Source organism: Osmerus eperlanus, chromosome 8 (assembly GCF_963692335.1).
Source record: "Osmerus eperlanus chromosome 8, fOsmEpe2.1, whole genome shotgun sequence".
In the NCBI taxonomy this organism is placed as follows: Eukaryota; Metazoa; Chordata; class Actinopteri; order Osmeriformes; family Osmeridae; genus Osmerus; species Osmerus eperlanus.
Window position 1 is genome coordinate 146,341 of NC_085025.1, and position 23,414 is coordinate 169,754.

At 44.8% G+C, this 23,414-nt stretch overlaps 1 protein-coding gene across 8 annotated transcripts in view; it reads right to left on the bottom strand.

The window, feature by feature from the left end:
- Positions 1-20,499: 20,499 nt before the first annotated feature.
- The window catches only part of snap91b (synaptosome associated protein 91b), a 39,818-nt gene continuing 36,903 nt past the window's right edge, over positions 20,500-23,414 (bottom strand). For all 8 annotated transcript variants that reach the window (XM_062468205.1, XM_062468204.1, XM_062468203.1 and 5 more), the window contains 2 exons: positions 22,779-22,876; positions 20,500-21,767 (listed from right to left, as the gene is read on the bottom strand). In XM_062468205.1, coding sequence (XP_062324189.1) covers positions 22,790-22,876 — 87 coding nt within the window. In that variant the 3' untranslated portion in view covers positions 20,500-21,767; positions 22,779-22,789. The remainder of the gene's footprint in view (positions 21,768-22,778; positions 22,877-23,414) is intronic.

Consider the following 23,414-nt stretch of genomic DNA (forward strand, 5'->3'; position numbering starts at 1 on the left):
TCTACTCATCAGAGTCCCCTCTACGGGCGTATTTTGGATTGGATTTTAAGATTTTTAACCATATTTGTCTTCCCTTTTTGTCCGGCCCATAACTCTGCCTGGAAAGGGCCTACATGCCCCAGACTTGGTCTGGTCTGCTCATCAGAGTCCCCTTTACGGGCATGTTTTGGATTGGATTTTAAGATTTTTGACCATATTTGACTTCCCTTTTTGTCTGGCCCATAACTCTGCCTAGAAAGGCCCTACATGCCCCAAACTTGGTCTGGTCTGCTCATCAGAGTCCCCTCTACGGGCGTGTTTTGGATTGGATTTTGAAAAATGTGACCATATTTGACTTCCCTTTTTGTCCGGCCCATAACTCTGCCTAGAAAGGCCCTACATGCCCCAAACTTGGTCTGGTCTGCTCATCAGAGTCCCCTGTACGGGCATGTTTTGGATTGGATTTTATAAAAATTTGACCATATTTTTCTTCCCTTTTTGTCCGGCCCATAACTCTGCCTAGAAAGGCCTTACATGCCCCAAACTGGGTCTGGTCTGCTCATCAGAGTCCCCTCTAGGGGCGTGTTTTGGATTGGATTTTAAGATTTTTGACCATATTTGTCTTCCCTTTTTGTCCGGCCCATAACTCTGCCTAGAAAGGCGCTACATGCCCCAAACTTGGTCTGGTCTGCTCATCAGAGTCCCCTCTACGGGCATGTTTTGGATTTGATTTTTTTAATAATTGACCATATTTGACTTCCCTTTTTGTCCGGCCCATAACTCTGCCTAGAAAGGCCCTACATTGCCCAAACTTGGTCTGGTCTGCTCATCAGAGTCCCCTCTAGGGGCGTGTTTTGGATTGGATTTTAAGATTTTTGACCATATTTGTCTTCCCTTTTTGTCCGGCTCATAACTCTGCCTAGAAAGGCGCTACATGCCCCAAACTTGGTCTGGTCTGCTCATCAGATTCTTCTCTACGGGCGTGTTTTGGATTGGATTTTAAAAAATTTGACCATATTTGACTTCCCTTTTTGTCCGGCCCATAACTCTGCCTGGAAAGGGACTACATGCCCCAAACCTGGTCTGGTCTGCTCATCAGAGTCCCCTCTACGGGCGTGTTTTGGATTGGATTTTGAAAAATGTGACCATATTTGACTTCCCTTTTTGTCCGGCCCATAACTCTGCCTAGAAAGGCCCTACATGCCCCAAACTTGGTCTGGTCTGCTCATCAGAGTCCCCTGTACGGGCATGTTTTGGATTGGATTTTATAAAAATTTGACCATATTTTTCTTCCCTTTTTGTCCGGCCCATAACTCTGCCTAGAAAGGCCCTACATGCCCCAGACTTGGTCTGGTCTGCTCATCAGAGTCCCCTTTACGGGCATGTTTTGGATTGGATTTTAAGATTTTTGACCATATTTGACTTCCCTTTTTGTCTGGCCCATAACTCTGCCTAGAAAGGCCCTACATGCCCCAAACTTGGTCTGGTCTGCTCATCAGAGTCCCCTCTACGGGCGTGTTTTGGATTGGATTTTGACAAATTTGACCATATTTGACTTCCCTTTTTGTCCGGCCCATAACTCTGCCTAGAAAGGCCCTACATGCCCCAAACTTGGTCTGGTCTGCTCATCAGAGTCCCCTCTACGGGCGTGTTTTGGATTGGATTTTAAGATTTTTGACCATATTTGACTTCCCTTTTTGTCTGGCCCATAACTCTGCCTAGAAAGGCCCTACATGCCCCAAACTTGGTCTGGTCTGCTCATCAGAGTCCCCTCTACGGGCGTGTTTTGGATTGGATTTTTTTTTTAATGACTATATTTGTCTTCCCTTTTTGTCCGGCCCATAACTCTGCCTAGAAAGGCCTTACATGCCCCAAACTTGGTCTGGTCTGCTCATCAGAGTCCTCTCTACGGGCATGTTTTGGATTGGATTTTTAAAAAAATTGACCATATTTGACTTCCCTTTTTGTCCGGCCCATAACTCTGCCTAGAAAGGCCCTACATTCCCCAAACTTGGTCTGGTCTGCTCATCAGAGTCCCCTCTAGGGGCGTGTTTTGGATTGGATTTTAAGATTTTTGACCATATTTGTCTTCTCTTTTGTCCGGCCCATAACTCTGCCTAGAAAGGCGCTGCATGCCCCAAACTTGGTCTGGTCTGCTCATCAGATTCTTCTCTACGGGCGTGTTTTGGATTGGATTTTAAAAAAATTGACCACATTTGACTTCCCTTTTTGTCCGGCCCATAACTCTGCCTGGAAAGGGACTACATGCTCCAAAACTGGTCTGGTCTGCTCATCAGAGTCCCCTCTACGGGCGTGTTTTGGATTGGATTTTGAAAAATTTGACCATATTTGACTTCCCTTTTTGTCCGGCCCATAACTCTGCCTAGAAAGGCCCTACATGCCCCAAACTTGGTCTGGTCTGCTCATCAGAGTCCCCTGTACGGGCATGTTTTGGATTGGATTTTATAAAAATTTGACCATATTTTTCTTCCCTTTTTGTCCGGCCCATAACTCTGCCTAGAAAGGCCCTACATGCCCCAGACTTGGTCTGGTCTGCTCATCAGAGTCCCCTTTACGGGCATGTTTTGGATTGGATTTTAAGATTTTTGACCATATTTGACTTCCCTTTTTGTCCGGCCCATAACTCTGCCTAGAAAGGCCTTACATGCCCCAAACTTGGTCTGGTCTGCTCATCAGAGTCCTCTCTACGGGCATGTTTTGGATTGGATTTTTAAAAAAATTGACCATATTTGACTTCCCTTTTTGTCCGGCCCATAACTCTGCCTAGAAAGGCCCTACATTCCCCAAACTTGGTCTGGTCTGCTCATCAGAGTCCCCTCTAGGGGCGTGTTTTGGATTGGATTTTAAGATTTTTGACCATATTTGTCTTCTCTTTTTGTCCGGCCCATAACTCTGCCTAGAAAGGCGCTACATGCCCCAAACTTGGTCTGGTCTGCTCATCAGATTCTTCTCTACGGGCGTGTTTTGGATTGGATTTTAAAAAAATTGACCATATTTGACTTCCCTTTTTGTCCGGCCCATAACTCTGCCTGGAAAGGGACTACATGCTCCAAAACTGGTCTGGTCTGCTCATCAGAGTCCCCTCTACGGGCGTGTTTTGGATTGGATTTTGAAAAATTTGACCATATTTGACTTCCCTTTTTGTCCGGCCCATAACTCTGCCTAGAAAGGCCCTACATGCCCCAAACTTGGTCTGGTCTGCTCATCAGAGTCCCCTGTACGGGCATGTTTTGGATTGGATTTTATAAAAAATTGACCATATTTTTCTTCCCTTTTTGTCCGGCCCATAACTCTGCCTAGAAAGGCCTTACATGCCCCAAACTTGGTCTGGTCTGCTCATCAGAGTCCTCTCTACGGGCGTGTTTTGGATTGGATTTTTAAAAAAATTGACCATATTTGACTTCCCTTTTTGTCCGGCCCATAACTCTGCCTAGAAAGGCCCTACATTCCCCAAACTTGGTCTGGTCTGCTCATCAGAGTCCCCTCTAGGGGCGTGTTTTGGATTGTATTTTAAGATTTTTGACCATATTTGTCTTCCCTTTTTGTCCGGCCCGTAACACTGCCTACGAAGTACCCACATGCCCCAAACTTGGTCTGGTCTGCTCATCAGAGTCCCCTCTACGGGCGTGTTTTGGATTGGATTTTGAAAAATTTGACCATATTTGACTTCCCTTTTTGTCCGGCCCATAACTCTGCCTAGAAAGGCCCTACATGCCCCAAACTTGGTCTGGTCTGCTCATCAGAGTCCCCTCTACGGGCATGTTTTGGATTTGATTTTTTTAATAATTGACCATATTTGACTTCCCTTTTTGTCCGGCCCATAACTCTGCCTAGAAAGGCCCTACATTCCCCAAACTTGGTCTGGTCTGCTCATCAGAGTCCCCTCTAGGGGCGTGTTTTGGATTGGATTTTAAGATTTTTGACCATATTTGTCTTCCCTTTTTGTCCGGCCCATAACTCTGCCTAGAAAGGCGCTACATGCCCCAAACTTGGTCTGGTCTGCTCATCAGATTCTTCTCTACGGGCGTGTTTTGGATTGGATTTTAAAAAAATTGACCATATTTGACTTCCCTTTTTGTCCGGCCCATAACTCTGCCTGGAAAGGGACTACATGCTCCAAAACTGGTCTGGTCTGCTCATCAGAGTCCCCTCTACGGGCGTGTTTTGGATTGGATTTTAAAAAATTTGACCATATTTGACTTCCCTTTTTGTCCGGCCCATAACTCTGCCTAGAAAGGCCCTACATGCCCCAAACTTGGTCTGGTCTGCTCATCAGAGTCCCCTGTACGGGCATGTTTTGGATTGGATTTTATAAAAAATTGACCATATTTTTCTTCCCTTTTTGTCCGGCCCATAACTCTGCCTAGAAAGGCCTTACATGCCCCAAACTTGGTCTGGTCTGCTCATCAGAGTCCTCTCTACGGGCGTGTTTTGGATTGGATTTTTAAAAAAATTGACCATATTTGACTTCCCTTTTTGTCCGGCCCATAACTCTGCCTAGAAAGGCCCTACATTCCCCAAACTTGGTCTGGTCTGCTCATCAGAGTCCCCTCTAGGGGCGTGTTTTGGATTGTATTTTAAGATTTTTGACCATATTTGTCTTCCCTTTTTGTCCGGCCCGTAACACTGCCTACGAAGTACCCACATGCCCCAAACTTGGTCTGGTCTGCTCATCAGAGTCCCCTCTACGGGCGTGTTTTGGATTGGATTTTGAAAAATTTGACCATATTTGACTTCCCTTTTTGTCCGGCCCATAACTCTGCCTAGAAAGGCCCTACATGCCCCAAACTTGGTCTGGTCTGCTCATCAGAGTCCCCTCTACGGGCATGTTTTGGATTTGATTTTTTTAATAATTGACCATATTTGACTTCCCTTTTTGTCCGGCCCATAACTCTGCCTAGAAAGGCCCTACATTCCCCAAACTTGGTCTGGTCTGCTCATCAGAGTCCCCTCTAGGGGCGTGTTTTGGATTGGATTTTAAGATTTTTGACCATATTTGTCTTCCCTTTTTGTCCGGCCCATAACTCTGCCTAGAAAGGCGCTACATGCCCCAAACTTGGTCTGGTCTGCTCATCAGATTCTTCTCTACGGGCGTGTTTTGGATTGGATTTTAAAAAAATTGACCATATTTGACTTCCCTTTTTGTCCGGCCCATAACTCTGCCTGGAAAGGGACTACATGCCCCAAACCTGGTCTGGTCTGCTCATCAGAGTCCCCTCTACGGGCGTGTTTTGGATTGGATTTTGAAAAATTTGACCATATTTGACTTCCCTTTTTGTCCGGCCCATAACTCTGCCTAGAAAGGCCCTACATGCCCCAAACTTGGTCTGGTCTGCTCATCAGAGTCCCCTGTACGGGCATGTTTTGGATTGGATTTTATAAAAATTTGACCATATTTTTCTTCCCTTTTTGTCCGGCCCATAACTCTGCCTAGAAAGGCCCTACATGCCCCAAACTTGGTCTGGTCTGCTCATCAGAGTCCCCTCTACGGGCATGTTTTGGATTGGATTTTTTTAATAATTGACCATATTTGACTTCCCTTTTTGTCCGGCCCATAACTCTGCCTAGAAAGGCCCTACATGCCCCAAACTTGGTCTGGTCTGCTCATCAGAGTCCCCTCTAGGGGCATGTTTTGGATTGGATTTTAAGATTTTTGACCATATTTGTCTCCCCTTTTGTCCGGCCCATAACTCTGCCTAGAAAGGCGCTACATGCCCCAAACTTGGTCTGGTCTGCTCATCAGAGTCCCCTCTACGGGCGTGTTTTGGATTGGATTTTGAAAAATTTGAACATATTTGACTTCCCTTTTTGTCCGGCCCATAACTCTGCCTAGAAAGGCCCTACATGCCCCAAACTTGGTCTGGTCTGCTCATCAGAGTCCCCTCTACGGGTGTGTTTTGGATTGGATTTTTTTAAAAATTGACCATATTTGGCTTCCCTTTTTGTCCGGCCCATAACTCTGCCTAGAAAGGGCCTACATGCCCCAAACTTGGTCTGGTCTGCTCATCAGAGTCCCCTCTACGGGCGTGTTTTGGATTTTAAGATTTTTAACCATATTTGTCCTCCCTTTTTGTCCGGCCCGTAACACTGCCTACGAAGTACCCACATGCCCCAAACTTGGTCTGGTCTGCTCATCAGAGTCCCCTCTACGGGCATATTTTGGATTGGATTTTAAGATTTTTAACCATATTTGTCTTCCCTTTTTGTCCGGCCCATAACTCTGCCTGGAAAGGGCCTACATGCCCCAGACTTGGTCTGGTCTGCTCATCAGAGTCCCCTCTACGGGCATGTTTTGGATTGGATTTTAAGATTTTTGACCATATTTGACTTCCCTTTTTGTCTGGCCCATAACTCTGCCTAGAAAGGCCCTACATGCCCCAAACTTGGTCTGGTCTGCTCATCAGAGTCCCCTCTACGGGCGTGTTTTGGATTGGATTTTTTTTTTAATGACTATATTTGTCTTCCCTTTTTGTCCGGCCCATAACTCTGCCTAGAAAGGCCTTACATGCCCCAAACTTGGTCTGGTCTGCTCATCAGAGTCCCCTCTACGGGCGTGTTTTGGATTGGATTTTTTTTTAAATTGACCATATTTGACTTCCCTTTTTGTCCGGCCCATAACTCTGCCTAGAAAGGGCCTACATGCCCCAAACTTGGTCTGGTCTGCTCATCAGAGTCCCCTCTACGGGCGTGTTTTGGATTGGATTTTAAGATTTTTGACAATATTTGTCTTCCCTTTTTGTCTGGCCCATAACTCTGCCTAGAAAGGCCCTGCATGCCCCAAACTTGGTCTGGTCTGCTCATCAGAGTCCCCTCTACGGGCGTATTTTGGATTGGATTTTAAGATTTTTAACCATATTTGTCTTCCCTTTTTGTCCGGCCCATAACTCTGCCTGGAAAGGGCCTACATGCCCCAGACTTGGTCTGGTCTGCTCATCAGAGTCCCCTTTACGGGCATGTTTTGGATTGGATTTTAAGATTTTTGACCATATTTGACTTCCCTTTTTGTCTGGCCCATAACTCTGCCTAGAAAGGCCCTACATGCCCCAAACTTGGTCTGGTCTGCTCATCAGAGTCCCCTCTACGGGCGTGTTTTGGATTGGATTTTGAAAAATTTGACTATATTTGACTTCCCTTTTTGTCCGGCCCATAACTCTGCCTAGAAAGGCCCTACATGCCCCAAACTTGGTCTGGTCTGCTCATCAGAGTCCCCTGTACGGGCATGTTTTGGATTGGATTTTATAAAAATTTGACCATATTTTTCTTCCCTTTTTGTCCGGCCCATAACTCTGCCTAGAAAGGCCTTACATGCCCCAAACTGGGTCTGGTCTGCTTTTCAGAGTCCTCTCTACGGGCGTGTTTTGGATTGGATTTTTAAAAAAATTGACCATATTTGACTTCCCTTTTTGTCCGGCCCATAACTCTGCCTAGAAAGGCCCTACATTCCCCAAACTTGGTCTGGTCTGCTCATCAGAGTCCCCTCTACGGGCGTGTTTTGGATTGGATTTTGAAAAATTTGAACATATTTGACATCCCTTTTTGTCCGGCCCATAACTCTGCCTAGAAAGGCCCTACATGCCCCAAACTTGGTCTGGTCTGCTCATCAGAGTCCCCTCTACGGGCGTGTTTTGGATTGGATTTTTTTTAAAATTGACCATATTTGACTTCCCTTTTTGTCCGGCCCATAACTCTGCCTAGAAAGGGCCTACATGCCCCAAACTTGGTCTGGTCTGCTCATCAGAGTCCCCTCTACGGGCGTGTTTTGGATTTTAAGATTTTTAACCATATTTGTCCTCCCTTTTTGTCCGGCCCGTAACACTGCCTACGAAGTACCCACATGCCCCAAACTTGGTCTGGTCTGCTCATCAGAGTCCCCTCTACGGGCGTATTTTGGATTGGATTTTAAGATTTTTAACCATATTTGTCTTCCCTTTTTGTCCGGCCCATAACTCTGCCTGGAAAGGGCCTACATGCCCCAGACTTGGTCTGGTCTGCTCATCAGAGTCCCCTTTACGGGCATGTTTTGGATTGGATTTTAAGATTTTTGACCATATTTGACTTCCCTTTTTGTCTGGCCCATAACTCTGCCTAGAAAGGCCCTACATGCCCCAAACTTGGTCTGGTCTGCTCATCAGAGTCCCCTCTACGGGCGTGTTTTGGATTGGATTTTTTTTTTAATGACTATATTTGTCTTCCCTTTTTGTCCGGCCCATAACTCTGCCTAGAAAGGCCTTACATGCCCCAAACTTGGTCTGGTCTGCTCATCAGAGTCCTCTCTACGGGCGTGTTTTGGATTGGATTTTTAAAAAAATTGACCATATTTGACTTCCCTTTTTGTCCGGCCCATAACTCTGCCTAGAAAGGCCCTACATTCCCCAAACTTGGTCTGGTCTGCTCATCAGAGTCCCCTCTAGGGGCGTGTTTTGGATTGGATTTTAAGATTTTTGACCATATTTGTCTTCCCTTTTTGTCCGGCCCATAACTCTGCCTAGAAAGGCGCTACATGCCCCAAACTTGGTCTGGTCTGCTCATCAGATTCTTCTCTACGGGCGTGTTTTGGATTGGATTTAAAAAAAATTGACCATATTTGACTTCCCTTTTTGTCCGGCCCATAACTCTGCCTGGAAAGGGACTACATGCTCCAAACCTGGTCTGGTCTGCTCATCAGAGTCCCCTCTACGGGCGTGTTTTGGATTGGATTTTGAAAAATTTGACCATATTTGACTTCCCTTTTTGTCCGGCCCATAACTCTGCCTAGAAAGGCCCTACATTCCCCAAACTTGGTCTGGTCTGCTCATCAGAGTCCCCTCTACGGGCGTGTTTTGGATTGGATTTTGAAAAATTTGAACATATTTGACATCCCTTTTTGTCCGGCCCATAACTCTGCCTAGAAAGGCCCTACATGCCCCAAACTTGGTCTGGTCTGCTCATCAGAGTCCCCTCTACGGGCGTGTTTTGGATTGGATTTTTTTTAAAATTGACCATATTTGACTTCCCTTTTTGTCCGGCCCATAACTCTGCCTAGAAAGGGCCTACATGCCCCAAACTTGGTCTGGTCTGCTCATCAGAGTCCCCTCTACGGGCGTGTTTTGGATTTTAAGATTTTTAACCATATTTGTCCTCCCTTTTTGTCCGGCCCGTAACACTGCCTACGAAGTACCCACATGCCCCAAACTTGGTCTGGTCTGCTCATCAGAGTCCCCTCTACGGGCGTATTTTGGATTGGATTTTAAGATTTTTAACCATATTTGTCTTCCCTTTTTGTCCGGCCCATAACTCTGCCTGGAAAGGGCCTACATGCCCCAGACTTGGTCTGGTCTGCTCATCAGAGTCCCCTTTACGGGCATGTTTTGGATTGGATTTTAAGATTTTTGACCATATTTGACTTCCCTTTTTGTCTGGCCCATAACTCTGCCTAGAAAGGCCCTACATGCCCCAAACTTGGTCTGGTCTGCTCATCAGAGTCCCCTCTACGGGCGTGTTTTGGATTGGATTTTTTTTTTAATGACTATATTTGTCTTCCCTTTTTGTCCGGCCCATAACTCTGCCTAGAAAGGCCTTACATGCCCCAAACTTGGTCTGGTCTGCTCATCAGAGTCCTCTCTACGGGCGTGTTTTGGATTGGATTTTTAAAAAAATTGACCATATTTGACTTCCCTTTTTGTCCGGCCCATAACTCTGCCTAGAAAGGCCCTACATTCCCCAAACTTGGTCTGGTCTGCTCATCAGAGTCCCCTCTAGGGGCGTGTTTTGGATTGGATTTTAAGATTTTTGACCATATTTGTCTTCCCTTTTTGTCCGGCCCATAACTCTGCCTAGAAAGGCGCTACATGCCCCAAACTTGGTCTGGTCTGCTCATCAGAGTCCTCTCTACGGGCGTGTTTTGGATTGGATTTTTTAAAAAATTGACCATATTTGACTTCCCTTTTTGTCCGGCCCATAACTCTGCCTAGAAAGGCCCTACATTCCCCAAACTTGGTCTGGTCTGCTCATCAGAGTCCCCTCTACGGGCGTGTTTTGGATTGGATTTTTTTTTAAATTGACCATATTTGACTTCCCTTTTTGTCCGGCCCATAACTCTGCCTAGAAAGGGCCTACATGCCCCAAACTTGGTCTGGTCTGCTCATCAGAGTCCCCTCTACGGGCGTGTTTTGGATTTTAAGATTTTTAACCATATTTGTCCTCCCTTTTTGTCGGGCCCGTAACACTGCCTACGAAGTACCCACATGCCCCGAACTTGGTCTGGTCTGCTCATCAGAGTCCCCTCTACGTGCGTGTTTTGGATTGGATTTTAAGATTTTTAACCATATTTGTCTTCCCTTTTTGTCCGGCCCATAACTCTGCCTGGAAAGGGCCTACATGCCCCAAACTTGGTCTGGTCCGCTCATCAGAGTCCCCTCTACGGGCGTGTTTTGGATTGGATTTTTTTTTTTATTGAACATATTTGTCTTCCCTTTTTGTCCGGCCCATAACTCTGCCTAGAAAGGCCCTACATGCCCCAAACTTTGTCTGGTCTGCTCATCAGAGTCCCCTCTACGGGCATGTTTTGGATTGGATTTTAAGATTTTTGACCATATTTGTCTTCCCTTATTGCCTGGCCCATAACTCTGCCTAGAAAGGCCCTACATGCCCCAAACTTGGTCTGGTCTGCTCATCAGAGTCCCCTCTACGTGCGTGTTTTGGATTGGATTTTGAAAAATTTGAACATATTTGACTTCCCTTTTTGTCCGGCCCATAACTCTGCCTAGAAAGGCCCTACATGCCCCAAACTTGGTCTGGTCTGCTCATCAGAGTCCCCTCTACGGGCGTGTTTTGGATTGGATTTTTTTAAAAATTGACCATATTTGACTTCCCTTTTTGTCCGGCCCATAACTCTGCCTAGAAAGGGCCTACATGCCCCAAACTTGGTCTGGTCTGCTCATCAGAGTCCCCTCTACGGGCGTGTTTTGGATTTAAAGATTTTTAACCATATTTGTCCTCCCTTTTTGTCCGGCCCGTAACACTGCCTACGAAGTACCCACATGCCCCAAACTTGGTCTGGTCTGCTCATCAGAGTCCCCTCTACGGGCGTATTTTGGATTGGATTTTAAGATTTTTAACCATATTTGTCTTCCCTTTTTGTCCGGCCCATAACTCTGCCTGGAAAGGGCCTACATGCCCCAGACTTGGTCTGGTCTGCTCATCAGAGTCCCCTTTACGGGCATGTTTTGGATTGGATTTTAAGATTTTTGACCATATTTATCTTCCCTTTTTGTCTGGCCCATAACTCTGCCTAGAAAGGCCCTACATGCCCCAAACTTGGTCTGGTCTGCTCATCAGAGTCCCCTCTACGGGCGTGTTTTGGATTGGATTTTTTTAAAAATTGACCATATTTGACTTCCCTTTTTGTCCGGCCCATAACTCTGCCTAGAAAGGGCCTACATGCCCCAAACTTGGTCTGGTCTGCTCATCAGAGTCCCCTCTACGGGCGTGTTTTGGATTTAAAGATTTTTAACCATATTTGTCCTCCCTTTTTGTCCGGCCCGTAACACTGCCTACGAAGTATCCACATGCCCCAAACTTGGTCTGGTCTGCTCATCAGAGTCCCCTCTACGGGCGTATTTTGGATTGGATTTTAAGATTTTTAACCATATTTGTCTTCCCTTTTTGTCCGGCCCATAACTCTGCCTGGAAAGGGCCTACATGCCCCAGACTTGGTCTGGTCTGCTCATCAGAGTCCCCTTTACGGGCATGTTTTGGATTGGATTTTAAGATTTTTGACCATATTTGACTTCCCTTTTTGTCTGGCCCATAACTCTGCCTAGAAAGGCCCTACATGCCCCAAACTTGGTCTGGTCTGCTCATCAGAGTCCCCTCTACGGGCGTGTTTTGGATTGGATTTTTTTTTTTATGACTATATTTGTCTTCCCTTTTTGTCCGGCCCATAACTCTGCCTAGAAAGGCCTTACATGCCCCAAACTTGGTCTGGTCTGCTCATCAGAGTCCTCTCTACGGGCGTGTTTTGGATTGGATTTTAAAAAAAATTGACCATATTTGACTTCCCTTTTTGTCCGGCCCATAACTCTGCCTAGAAAGGCCCTACATTCCCCAAACTTGGTCTGGTCTGCTCATCAGAGTCCTCTCTACGGGCGTGTTTTGGATTGGATTTTAAGATTTTTGACCATATTTGTCTTCTCTTTTTGTCCGGCCCATAACTCTGCCTAGAAAGGCGCTACATGCCCCAAACTTGGTCTGGTCTGCTAATCAGATTCTTCTCTACGGGCGTGTTTTGGATTGGATTTTAAAAAATTTGACCATATTTGACTTCCCTTTTTGTCCGGCCCATAACTCTGCCTGGAAAGGGACTACATGCTCCAAAACTGGTCTGGTCTGCTCATCAGAGTCCCCTCTACGGGCGTGTTTTGGATTGGATTTTGAAAAATTTGACCATATTTGACTTCCCTTTTTGTCCGGCCCATAACTCTGCCTAGAAAGGCCCTACATGCCCCAAACTTGGTCTGGTCTGCTCATCAGAGTCCCCTGTACGGGCATGTTTTGGATTGGATTTTATAAAAATTTGACCATATTTTTCTTCCCTTTTTGTCCGGCCCATAACTCTGCCTAGAAAGGCCTTACATGCCCCAAACTTGGTCTGGTCTGCTCATCAGAGTCCTCTCTACGGGCGTGTTTTGGATTGGATTTTTAAAAAAATTGACCATATTTGACTTCCCTTTTTGTCCGGCCCATAACTCTGCCTAGAAAGGCCCTACATTCCCCAAACTTGGTCTGGTCTGCTCATCAGAGTCCCCTCTAGGGGCGTGTTTTGGATTGTATTTTAAGTTTTTTGACCATATTTGTCTTCCCTTTTTGTCCGGCCCGTAACACTGCCTACGAAGTACCCACATGCCCCAAACTTGGTCTGGTCTGCTCATCAGAGTCCCCTCTACGGGCGTGTTTTGGATTGGATTTTGAAAAATTTGACCATATTTGACTTCCCTTTTTGTCCGGCCCATAACTCTGCCTAGAAAGGCCCTACATGCCCCAAACTTGGTCTGGTCTGCTCATCAGAGTCCCCTCTACGGGCATGTTTTGGATTTGATTTTTTTAATAATTGACCATATTTGACTTCCCTTTTTGTCCGGCCCATAACTCTGCCTAGAAAGGCCCTACATTCCCCAAACTTGGTCTGGTCTGCTCATCAGAGTCCCCTCTAGGGGCGTGTTTTGGATTGGATTTTAAGATTTTTGACCATATTTGTCTTCCCTTTTTGTCCGGCCCATAACTCTGCCTAGAAAGGCGCTACATGCCCCAAACTTGGTCTGGTCTGCTCATCAGATTCTTCTCTACGGGCGTGTTTTGGATTGGATTTTTAAAAATTTGACCATATTTGACTTCCCTTTTTGTCCGGCCCATAACTCTGCCTGGAAAGGGACTACATGCCCCAAACCTGGTCTGGTCTGCTCATCAGAGTCCCCTCTACGGGCGTGTTTTGGATTGGATTTTGAAAAATTTGACCATATTTGACTTCCCTTTTTGTCCGGCCCATAACTCTGCCTAGAAAGGCCCTACATGCCCCAAACTTGGTCTGGTCTGCTCATCAGAGTCCCCTGTACGGGCATGTTTTGGATTGGATTTTATAAAAATTTGACCATATTTTTCTTCCCTTTTTGTCCGGCCCATAACTCTGCCTAGAAAGGCCCTACATGCCCCAAACTTGGTCTGGTCTGCTCATCAGAGTCCCCTCTACGGGCATGTTTTGGATTGGATTTTTTTAATAATTGACCATATTTGACTTCCCTTTTTGTCTGGCCCATAACTCTGCCTAGAAAGGCCCTACATGCCCCAAACTTGGTCTGGTCTGCTCATCAGAGTCCCCTCTACGGGCGTGTTTTGGATTGGATTTTAAGATTTTTTACCATATTTTTCTTCCCTTTTTGTCTGGCCCATAACTCTGCCTAGAAAGGCCCTACATGCCCCAAACTTGGTCTGGTCTGCTCATCAGAGTCCCCTCTACGGGCGTGTTTTGGATTGGATTTTTTTTTTTACATGACTATATTTGTCTTCCCTTTTTGTCCGGCCCATAACTCTGCCTAGAAAGGCCCTACATGCCCCAAACTTGGTCTGGTCTGCTCATCAGAGTCCCCTCTAGGGGCATGTTTTGGATTGGATTTTAAGATTTTTGACCATATTTGTCTTCCCTTTTTGTCCGGCCCATAACTCATCAGAGTCTCCTCTATGGGCGTGTTTTGGATTGGATTTCTTTTAAATTGACCATATTTGACTTCCCTTTTTGTCCGGCCCATAACTCTGCCTAGAAAGGCACTACATGCCCCAAACTTGGTCTGGTCCACTCATCAGAGTCCCCTCTATGGGCGTGTTTTGGATTGGATTTTTTTTAAAATTGACCATATTTGTCTTCCCTTTTTGTCCGGCCCATAACTCTGCCTGGAAAGGGCCTACATGCCCCAAACTTGGTCTGGTCTGCTCATCAGAGTCCCCTCTACGGGCGTGTTTTGGATTGGATTTTAAGATTTTTAACCATATTTGTCCTCCCTTTTTGTCTGGCCCGTAACTCTGCCTAGGAAGTCCCCACATGCCCCAAACTTGGTCTGGTCTGCTCATCAGAGTCCCCTCTATGGGCGTGTTTTGGATTTTAAAAAATTTGACCATATTTTTCTTCCCTTTTTGTCCGGCCCGTAACTCTGCCTAGAAAGGCCCTACATGCCCCAAACTTGGTCTGGTCTGCTCTTCAGAGTCCCCTCTATGGGCGTGTTTTGGATTGGATTTTCAAAAAATTGACCATATTTGACTTCCCTTTTTGTCCGGCCCATAACTCTGCCTAGAAAGGCCCTACATGCCCCAAACTTGGTCTGGTCTGCTCATCAGAGTCCCCTCTACGGGCGTGTTTTGGATTGGATTTTCCAAAATATTGACCATATTTGTCTTCCCTTTTTGTCCGGCCCATAACTCTGCCTGGAAAGGCCCTACATGCCCCAAACTTTCTCTGGTCTGCTCATCAGAGTCCCCTCTACGGGCATGTTTTGGATTGGATTTTTAAAAATTGACCATATTTGTCTTCCCTTTTTGTCCGGCCCATAACTCTGCCTAGAAAGGGCCTACATGCCCCAAACTTGGTCTGGTCTGCTCATCAGAGTCGCCTCTACAGGTGTGTTTTGGATTGGATTTTACAATTTTTGACCATATTTGTCTTCCCTTTTTGTCCGGCCCATAACTCTGCCTAGGAAGGCCCACATGCCCCAAACTTGGTCTGGTCTGCTCATCAGAGTCCCCTCTACGGGCGTGTTTTGGATTGGATTTTAAGATTTTTGACCATATTTGTCCTCCCTTTTTGTCCGGCCCGTAACTCTGCCTAGGAAGGCCCCACATGCCCCAAACTTGGTCTGGTCTGCTCATCAGAGTCCCCTCTACGGGCGTGTTTTGGATTGGATTTTGATATTTTTTACCATATTTGTCTTCCCTTTTTGTCTGGCCCATAACTCTGCCTAGGAAGGCCCCACATGCCCCCCCTTCACTCCCTGTGATCTCTTGGACTTTTTTCCCATTTTTTCCCTTTGTGCTCCTGGGGCCCCTTCTTTCCCCGCCTGGTCCCTTGCCCCTGCACTCTCCTTTATCAATTAGACTTTTTTATACTTTTGCCCCTTGGGGCCCACTGGGTCTCTTGCTCCTCCACTGTACTTTATTTTGAGATCTTTTGCCCCTTTGCTGGGTCCCCTGGACGAGCAGCTGGGGTGGACCTTTTGCCCAAGGGCCACATCCAAGTTTAGGGAAGAAAGTCTTGACACCCTAGGGTGTTGAGCCAGTCACCAATTGCTATGTCCATCAGACAAACAGATCAGCCTCGCCTTCCTAAACCCCATGTGGGTACCCCTTCTCGGAGCTACTATTCCAACCTTCGGTTACCCAATACAATTTTCTCCTTCCATTATGGATTTAAGATTATTTTGGACCAATCAGGGGCCTCATTTATCCAGCGTGCGTAGAAATTGTTCTTACGTGGAGGTTTAGAATATTCCCACAAACAGTTCAAGGTGCGATTTATCAAACATTCGTACGAGCGGCATACGTACACTTCTAGGAGATTTTCCTTGATAAATCTCACTGGGGTTCTCCGTACGTCGCTAACTCAGTTAGCCTGTTTTTCGTGCAGGCCCGCCTGCGGGCCCGAAACACTGCTCCCTCCTCCCCCAGTTACTACGCACTAAATGTTAATAAATAAATAAAAATTACTCCTACACATGTTATACATCATTGGAAAGCTACGATTCTTGTGCTTGTAGATATGTAAACCATTTCAAGATTGAGTCACAACAACAAGTGTAGTCAACGTATTTGTCCAGTCACCACTTTGTAAACAACACCAAAGCCAAACGTCTCTACTTACCCTCAAAGGTTCAGTGTCGTCCAGGTCCAAATACAATGTTTTACATTCATGAATAGCCATTAACCTTTGTTTCATTATGCAAGTTAGCCGACGGAAGAAACAACTTGTTCACATAAAAGTGTTCTTTTCTCCGGTTAGCAACGGAGTATTTACAATATGAAGGCATCAAAATGTCAGTTGAACCCTCCCCCCCCCCCCCCCCTCCCCCCACACTCGTTTTTGTGTTTCAGTAATACTAATTAGGGATTTAGCTATTGTATATGACAGTTCTAAGTACCACCTTTCATTAGAGATAACAATTATGAAAAATAATACCTTTTTATCCTAAGTATTTGATCTTGGTTACAAAGGGTCATTTTGGAGTCTCCAAAAGGCCCTTTTAGAAAACGCCTGGATGTACTCTTATAAAAACGTGTCAAATATGAATATATTGTGGTATTATGTTTGACTTTTGATTTGAGTTGGGCAAGGCTTCAACCTGTGGTCCAATTTAGTCTTCCAGCTAATACCTATCACCTCTAGGCCTCTTCAGGCCTCTGTTTTCAAAACAAATTCTAGGCGGAAATAGAAACTTTCACTTTCCTTGTGTTCAAGCTGCTATTACTCAACACTAGTATGACTGACAGGGGTTCTGGGAAATAACTTCAGAGTGTCAGCTTTCAAAAGAGACCATTTACATGCATGTACTCCAAATGGTTCAAGAACAGCTTTCAATTTACTTTGGGTATGCTGTTTAGGCGTTTTCAGGCAAATTTAACAGGATTTATTAAGGGGTTAGCTGGATTTGATTGTTGACGATTTGTCATTATCTTGGATTGTTCGGTTCTTCGAAGCTCATTCTGGACTTGCTGTCATAGCAACAAGTCCTTTAGCTTAAAACTGCTCGGGAGCAGGTTTATTTTATGTAAACAAGATTTGATTGCGACTATATAAGCAGAGGTGATACAGGAAGCCTGTCACAGACATGTCTTGTCCGATTGTACGACAACAATCTGTTGCGGAAGGTGCAAGAATAATTAGCAGAATTTAAGCATCCTGTTAAATGTGCCTAAAAACGCCTAAACAGCATACCCAAAGTAAATTGGAAGCTGTTCTTGAACCATTTGGAGTACATGCATGTAAATGATCTCTTTTGAAAGCTGACACTCTGAAGTTATGTCTCCTGTTGTCAGGACCCCTGTCAGTCCTACTAGTGTTGAGTAATAGAAGCTTGAACACAAGGAAAGTGAACATTTATATTTCCGCCTAGATTTTGTTTTGAAAACAGAGGCCTGAAGAGGCCTAGAGGTGGTAGGTATTAGCTGGAAGACTAAATTGGACCACAGGTTGAAGCCTTACCCAATTCAAATCAAAAGTCAAACATAATACCACAATATATTCATATTTGACACATGTTTTTATAAGAGTACATCCAGGAATTTTCTAAAAGGGTCTTTTGGAGACTCCAAAATGACCCTTTGTAACCAAGGTCAAGGTCAAATAAAAAGGTATTATTTTTCATAATTGTTATCTCTAATGAAAGGTGGTACTTAGAACTATCATATATAATAGCTAAATCCCTAATTAGTATTACTGAAACACAAAAACTGAAGCATGAACACATTGGAGTGCTTTATCTGATTCCAAGGATTGACGCACAAAGAACACTGATTCTGTCAACCATATTGCGCAATCGACTTTTATTTTGAAGGCTCCACAGACGCATACAAATGAGGTATTGGCATTTTCAGCTAGCTGTCAGCTACAAGGCTAACGAGCTAATTTCAGAGCCAGTCGAAGCCAGTTCGAGAAATTTGTTTAGAACGAGTGTGGGGGGGGCGGGGGCGGGGGGGGGGGGGGGCAGGACGCACAGACCTAGTTGGCTTTAGAGGGCTGTCAACGGGGCATGGAAGCTCCTATTGGGTCAAACAAGGTGTCAATCAAAAGGGGAGGGTTCAACGGACATTTTGATGCCTTCATATTGTAAATACTCCGTTGCTAACCGGAGAAAAGAACACTTTTATGTGAACAAGTTGTTTCTTCCGTCGGCTAACTTGCATAATGAAACAAAGGATAATGGATATTCATGAACGTAAAACATTGTATTTGGACGAATTACTTTACATGGTTAGATACTTTGAACCCTTGGGACTTACGCAGATCAAGTTTTGATGTCATGATTTGCACACCTGGACCTATTTGAACCACTTAGGGTGAGTACAACTTTTTTCTTTGGCATTGTTGAAGGAATGTTCACCGGAAAAAGACGTTGACTTTGCTTGCTATTGCGACTTGATCTTGAATTGGTTTATTTCAATGGAAGCACAAGAATCGTAGCTTTCCAACGATGTATAACATGTGTAGCGTCTAAAAAATATATTTGTTAGAATTTAGTGCGTCGTAACTGAGGGAGGGGGAGGCAGCATTTTTGTCACGCGGGCGAAACAGGAGCATAAACAACCGAATCAATTGCTCATAGATCCAAGCACAGCACGATATGCTAATAGCCTATACTTTTTGAGAGATATAGCCTATCGTTTTTTTTGTGAGGGTGTCATTTACATCAGAAATTTGTTGAAACCACATTATGACATTAAAGATGATAAACAAAGTATGAAAATAAAAAAAACATAGGCCTAGCTTACTGTAATAAGCGATAAAACATCTAACGTGGTCACTACTATACATTTAATTTGGTCTGCTACTTTTTGCCAGCCCTCTTTCTTGAATTTTGCAGACTGAGGTGTTCCCTTGCGTTCTGATTAAATCTTCAAATTCGGAGTAACCTTCGAGTAAGCTGTTGCTCTGTTGCGGAAAAAACGGGGCGCTCTTTTTGGCCATGGTGAGCAGCCATAGACTTATGTGAGCAGCCAATAGCAGCGTTGCTGATCAAGGTTTCTACTATCGATACATACCCCCTTTTAGACCAACATATAACTCAATCCAGCTATACTAATCATAAACAACAAGTGTGTTCAAAGAACCGAATTAGCCAGATCATGATAAGCAAGATGATGTCATCTTGGATGTGTCATTTGATCTCGGATGTAATAAGCGACGTACGGAGAACGGGCCCCTGTTCTTAGTCTATAAACTTGTGCACAAACACAAGTATTTGCATACGAAATGCCCCATATTATCTAAATTAGTTGAATCACCACCAATAAAAAGGGAGTTAACAAGTTAAACTAGAAATTGGTAATGAAAATGGAGCAAGAAAAGAAAAGAAAGAAAAATATATTTTCCCAAAAGGAAATGGAGGTCGGAGGTTGAGTGCAACCAAACATTTTATTCAGAACACTTAGCAATGCTTTGATGGTTTGATCACCCCAAAAAATTATATTGTTTGGAAAAAGGTAGCGATTGCTGTTAACGCAGCATCTTCAGAAATACAAAAAAAAACGAGTTTGATTTAAAATCAAGTGCGAAAAAAGCTGTAGCTGTAAACAGGCGTGTATGGGAAATTGATGTAGGCTACTGAGGCCCCAGGCCTCATTTATGCTGTATCTAGTGGAATTTTAGTCCCCGAGTCCTGCTTCTTGTGCCATCTGATGCCTGCCGCCCGCAGTCTGCCACCCTCTACCGCTGAAAGGTTTGTCACCCCGGAAGTTGGGGTCTCCCCAGCACGATTTTCACAACCTTTTTTGGTTGACATTGAGATGACAGCATGATCAATAGTGGATGAATTGGGAGTACATCTACTCTGTAGTGCCACCATGAGGCCACGTTGGCCCAGGGGCTCTGGAAAGTTTTTTGGAGGAAAACAAAAAAGAAAAGTAACAAAGAAGTCAGCTTTCATCATGGAAGAATTTTTATCACTTGTCCTGCCGGGGACAGAATTCGAAAGCAACAACAAAGGGTGCAGATGTGAGTCAGCCTAGGTTTGGCTCTAGCCTCCTTTGCAATACAAGATAGATTTCGGCACACATCCACCTGTCTGAAAGTAATTGTTAAATTTTGTCTTGTGTGTAAAATCATAAAACTCATGTGTCATCCAGTGTCATGAGCAGGGCATAGCAGAGTGCTGTTGTGATTAGCATTCCACAGGGGGATCTAGGTCACTGCTTTATTGGGAGGTCATGCCATCCTCACACCCTCCTCCAATAGTGTTGTAAGAGTCAACTCTAGTCTTCACCCAGATACATATTTCATCACATTCTTGTTTTATTAGTCTTTTTCACAACAGATTAAGATACAGTAATCACTTTTGGAGAAAAAAACACAAACATCCAGTGTATATCCGAGTGCTTTACAGTGAAAGACTTCTTTAGCACCACCATTGGAGACTGTACAACCACACTGATCTGCTCCACAAACACATGGGCCAGGGGGCCCATCTCTTTACACACCACCTCTCCTTGTACCTTTCTCTCTGCAACCCCTAATCAGCAAGCAAGATGTAGAGGTTTATGCTATCTGACTTTTTTGTTGGTACTTACTCAATTTGTTGTTCGAATAGGAGAGGAGACAAGAAAAGGAGACAAAGAAAGGTGGAGTATTGGAACACAGCCCAGGTCAACCTGGATTGACATGCTAAGATGCAGTACCACTCCACACCACCAAGGGGAGCAACAGGGAATAGTTGGGGCTGAGTTTGCCTTCAAACCCGCTCTGAATACAGATGAGATTATGTACAAGAGGGAAAGGGACTTTTTGCTTTTTCCACCATGGGATTCATAAACATGACAAAAATATATGATACAATTTCTTTCAAAATAAAGATTAAATAAATATAGGTGAAATCTATCTTTAAAATTATCTGAAATGCATATGTCAATTCGAACATAGTCAACAAGTTTTGCATGTAAGTCACAATCCTCAAAAGGGACAAAATATAAAACAAAAATAAGATCAACAGAAAGCATGAGTTGACATGATTTGTCTCTACGTAAAACAAAGTTTGTGATGAAAATTGCAGGCCTATACAGTTCTGTAACTGTTGTCAGAGAGGCTGGCTGGTAGGATGGAGAGAACCAAGCATGGAGGGACGTCATAAACACAGCTCAGTGTCTGACTGGACAACAGGGAGGGAAAGGGCAGGGATTGGCCACACATCAAAAACAGTCCACAATAAACAACACAGTCCTCGTCTGGGAAAACACATATCCACCATTCCAAGTCAGCTGATGAGCAGAAAATCCTGAATTAATCTAAATACACTTGTTTTTTATGGTGCTTTTTTCTCTTAGTTTAAGTCAAGGATAACATTGAAGAACACACACTCACGCACATACACTGTTTTTGATTTCTGTATCTATGAGTTCACAATCACAATTTGTGCTACAACATTAGACGGAAAGGGCAGAGTTTAAGAAGGGAGGAGCCGAGTAGTGCTGATGGCTGATTGGCTGGGATATGACGAGGGAGGTGGGGTAACGAGGGCGCACATCCACATCCACAACGACAACCGCTGGAAGAGGGGCGAGAGAGAGAACATAACTTGTTAAATTGTCAACAATCTTGGTTGATCTTTAAAAGGTCCCATGGCATGCTGTTTTTGTATGCTTTTATATATAGGCCTTAGTGGTCCCCTAATACTGTATCTGAAGTCTTTTCCCGAAATTCAGCCTTGGTGCAGAATTACAGCCACTACGAGCATTCCCAAAATGAGCTTTACTTGACACTGACGTGCCATTTCTGTGTCTGTAGCTTTAACCCTTGTGTTCCCGAAGGTTCACAACGACCCATCGTTGTATTGCGACAACTTTACCCAATACAAAAACAAATAAAAAGCATTTTCTTTTAACCTTAGCGCAGTGGGGGGTCTGAGACAGCCTAACGGTTGAAAGAAAATGCTTCACTTTATTTTTGTATTGGGTAAAGTTGTCGCAACACGACGGTGGGTCACAATGACTGAAGGGTCCCAATGACCCTAAGATAACAAGGGTTAAATGCTATGAGGAGGAGAGAGGCGGGCCTAACTGCCAAGCTTTGGTCGTTTGCAAGCCATGATGTCTCGAGGAAAAACCAATATCACGCTCACACAGTCGTAGCTCATTTTCTCATTGGTGGGCCAAATTCTGTGCAGGCAAAGCAGAGAAGACAGCAGATTTTTTCACGATTTCAAAGCCTAATTTAACATACTTGTCGGTGTTATTTTTTCATTCGAATTTGGATGGGTAGTTAATAACACATTATTCTGTGGTGTGGCAAACTTAAAACTCGTTTCCAGGTCCACTTTACAGGATCTTTAAATAACCTCAAAGTGAACATTTCAAGCCATGGGACCTTTAAAACTCATATTAAAAAAGGTTTGTAACTATCTGAAAGTTTCTGAAAAGTTCCAGTTTCAGCCTGCAGGGTTGTGTGAGAAGAATTGTACCAGGGCGGGTTTGGGCTGGAGGAAGAGGTGTACCTGGGAGTGTTAAGGCTGGGGGAGGAGGTGTATCTGGGAGTGTTAAGGCTGGGGGAGGAGGTGTACCTTGGGGAGGTCTACATGAAGTCTTTGATGTTGAGATCATCCAGGGCGTTCTTCGGGGGCGGAGGCCTGCGGGGGCTCTGAGCCATGCCTGGAGACATCTAGGGATGAGATAGGGGACAGTTACAGGTACAGGTCTGTATGTTGGCATGAGCGTGTATGCTGCAGCTCTGAGTAGCCTAACCACTAATGAGAAATCTGAATCTGTAGTTCCTCCTCAGGGCAGCATAACAGGACAGTATGATAGGGCTCGGAGGGCAGCATGACAGGACAGTATGATAGGGCTCGGAGGGCAGCATAACAGGACAGTATGATAGGGCTCGGAGGGCAGCATAACAGGACAGTATGATAGGGCTCGGAGGGCAGCATGACAGGACAGTATGATAGGGCTCGGAGGGCAGCATAACAGGACAGTATGATAGGGGGCTCGGAGGGCAGCATGACAGGACAGTATGATAGGGCTCGGAGGGCAGCATAACAGGACAGTATGATAGGGCAGCATAACAGGACAGTATGATAGGGGGCTCGGAGGGCAGCATGACAGGACAGTATGATAGGGCTCGGAGGGCAGCATGACAGGACAGTATGATAGGGCTCGGAGGGCAGCATGACAGGACAGTATGATAGGGCTCGGAGGGC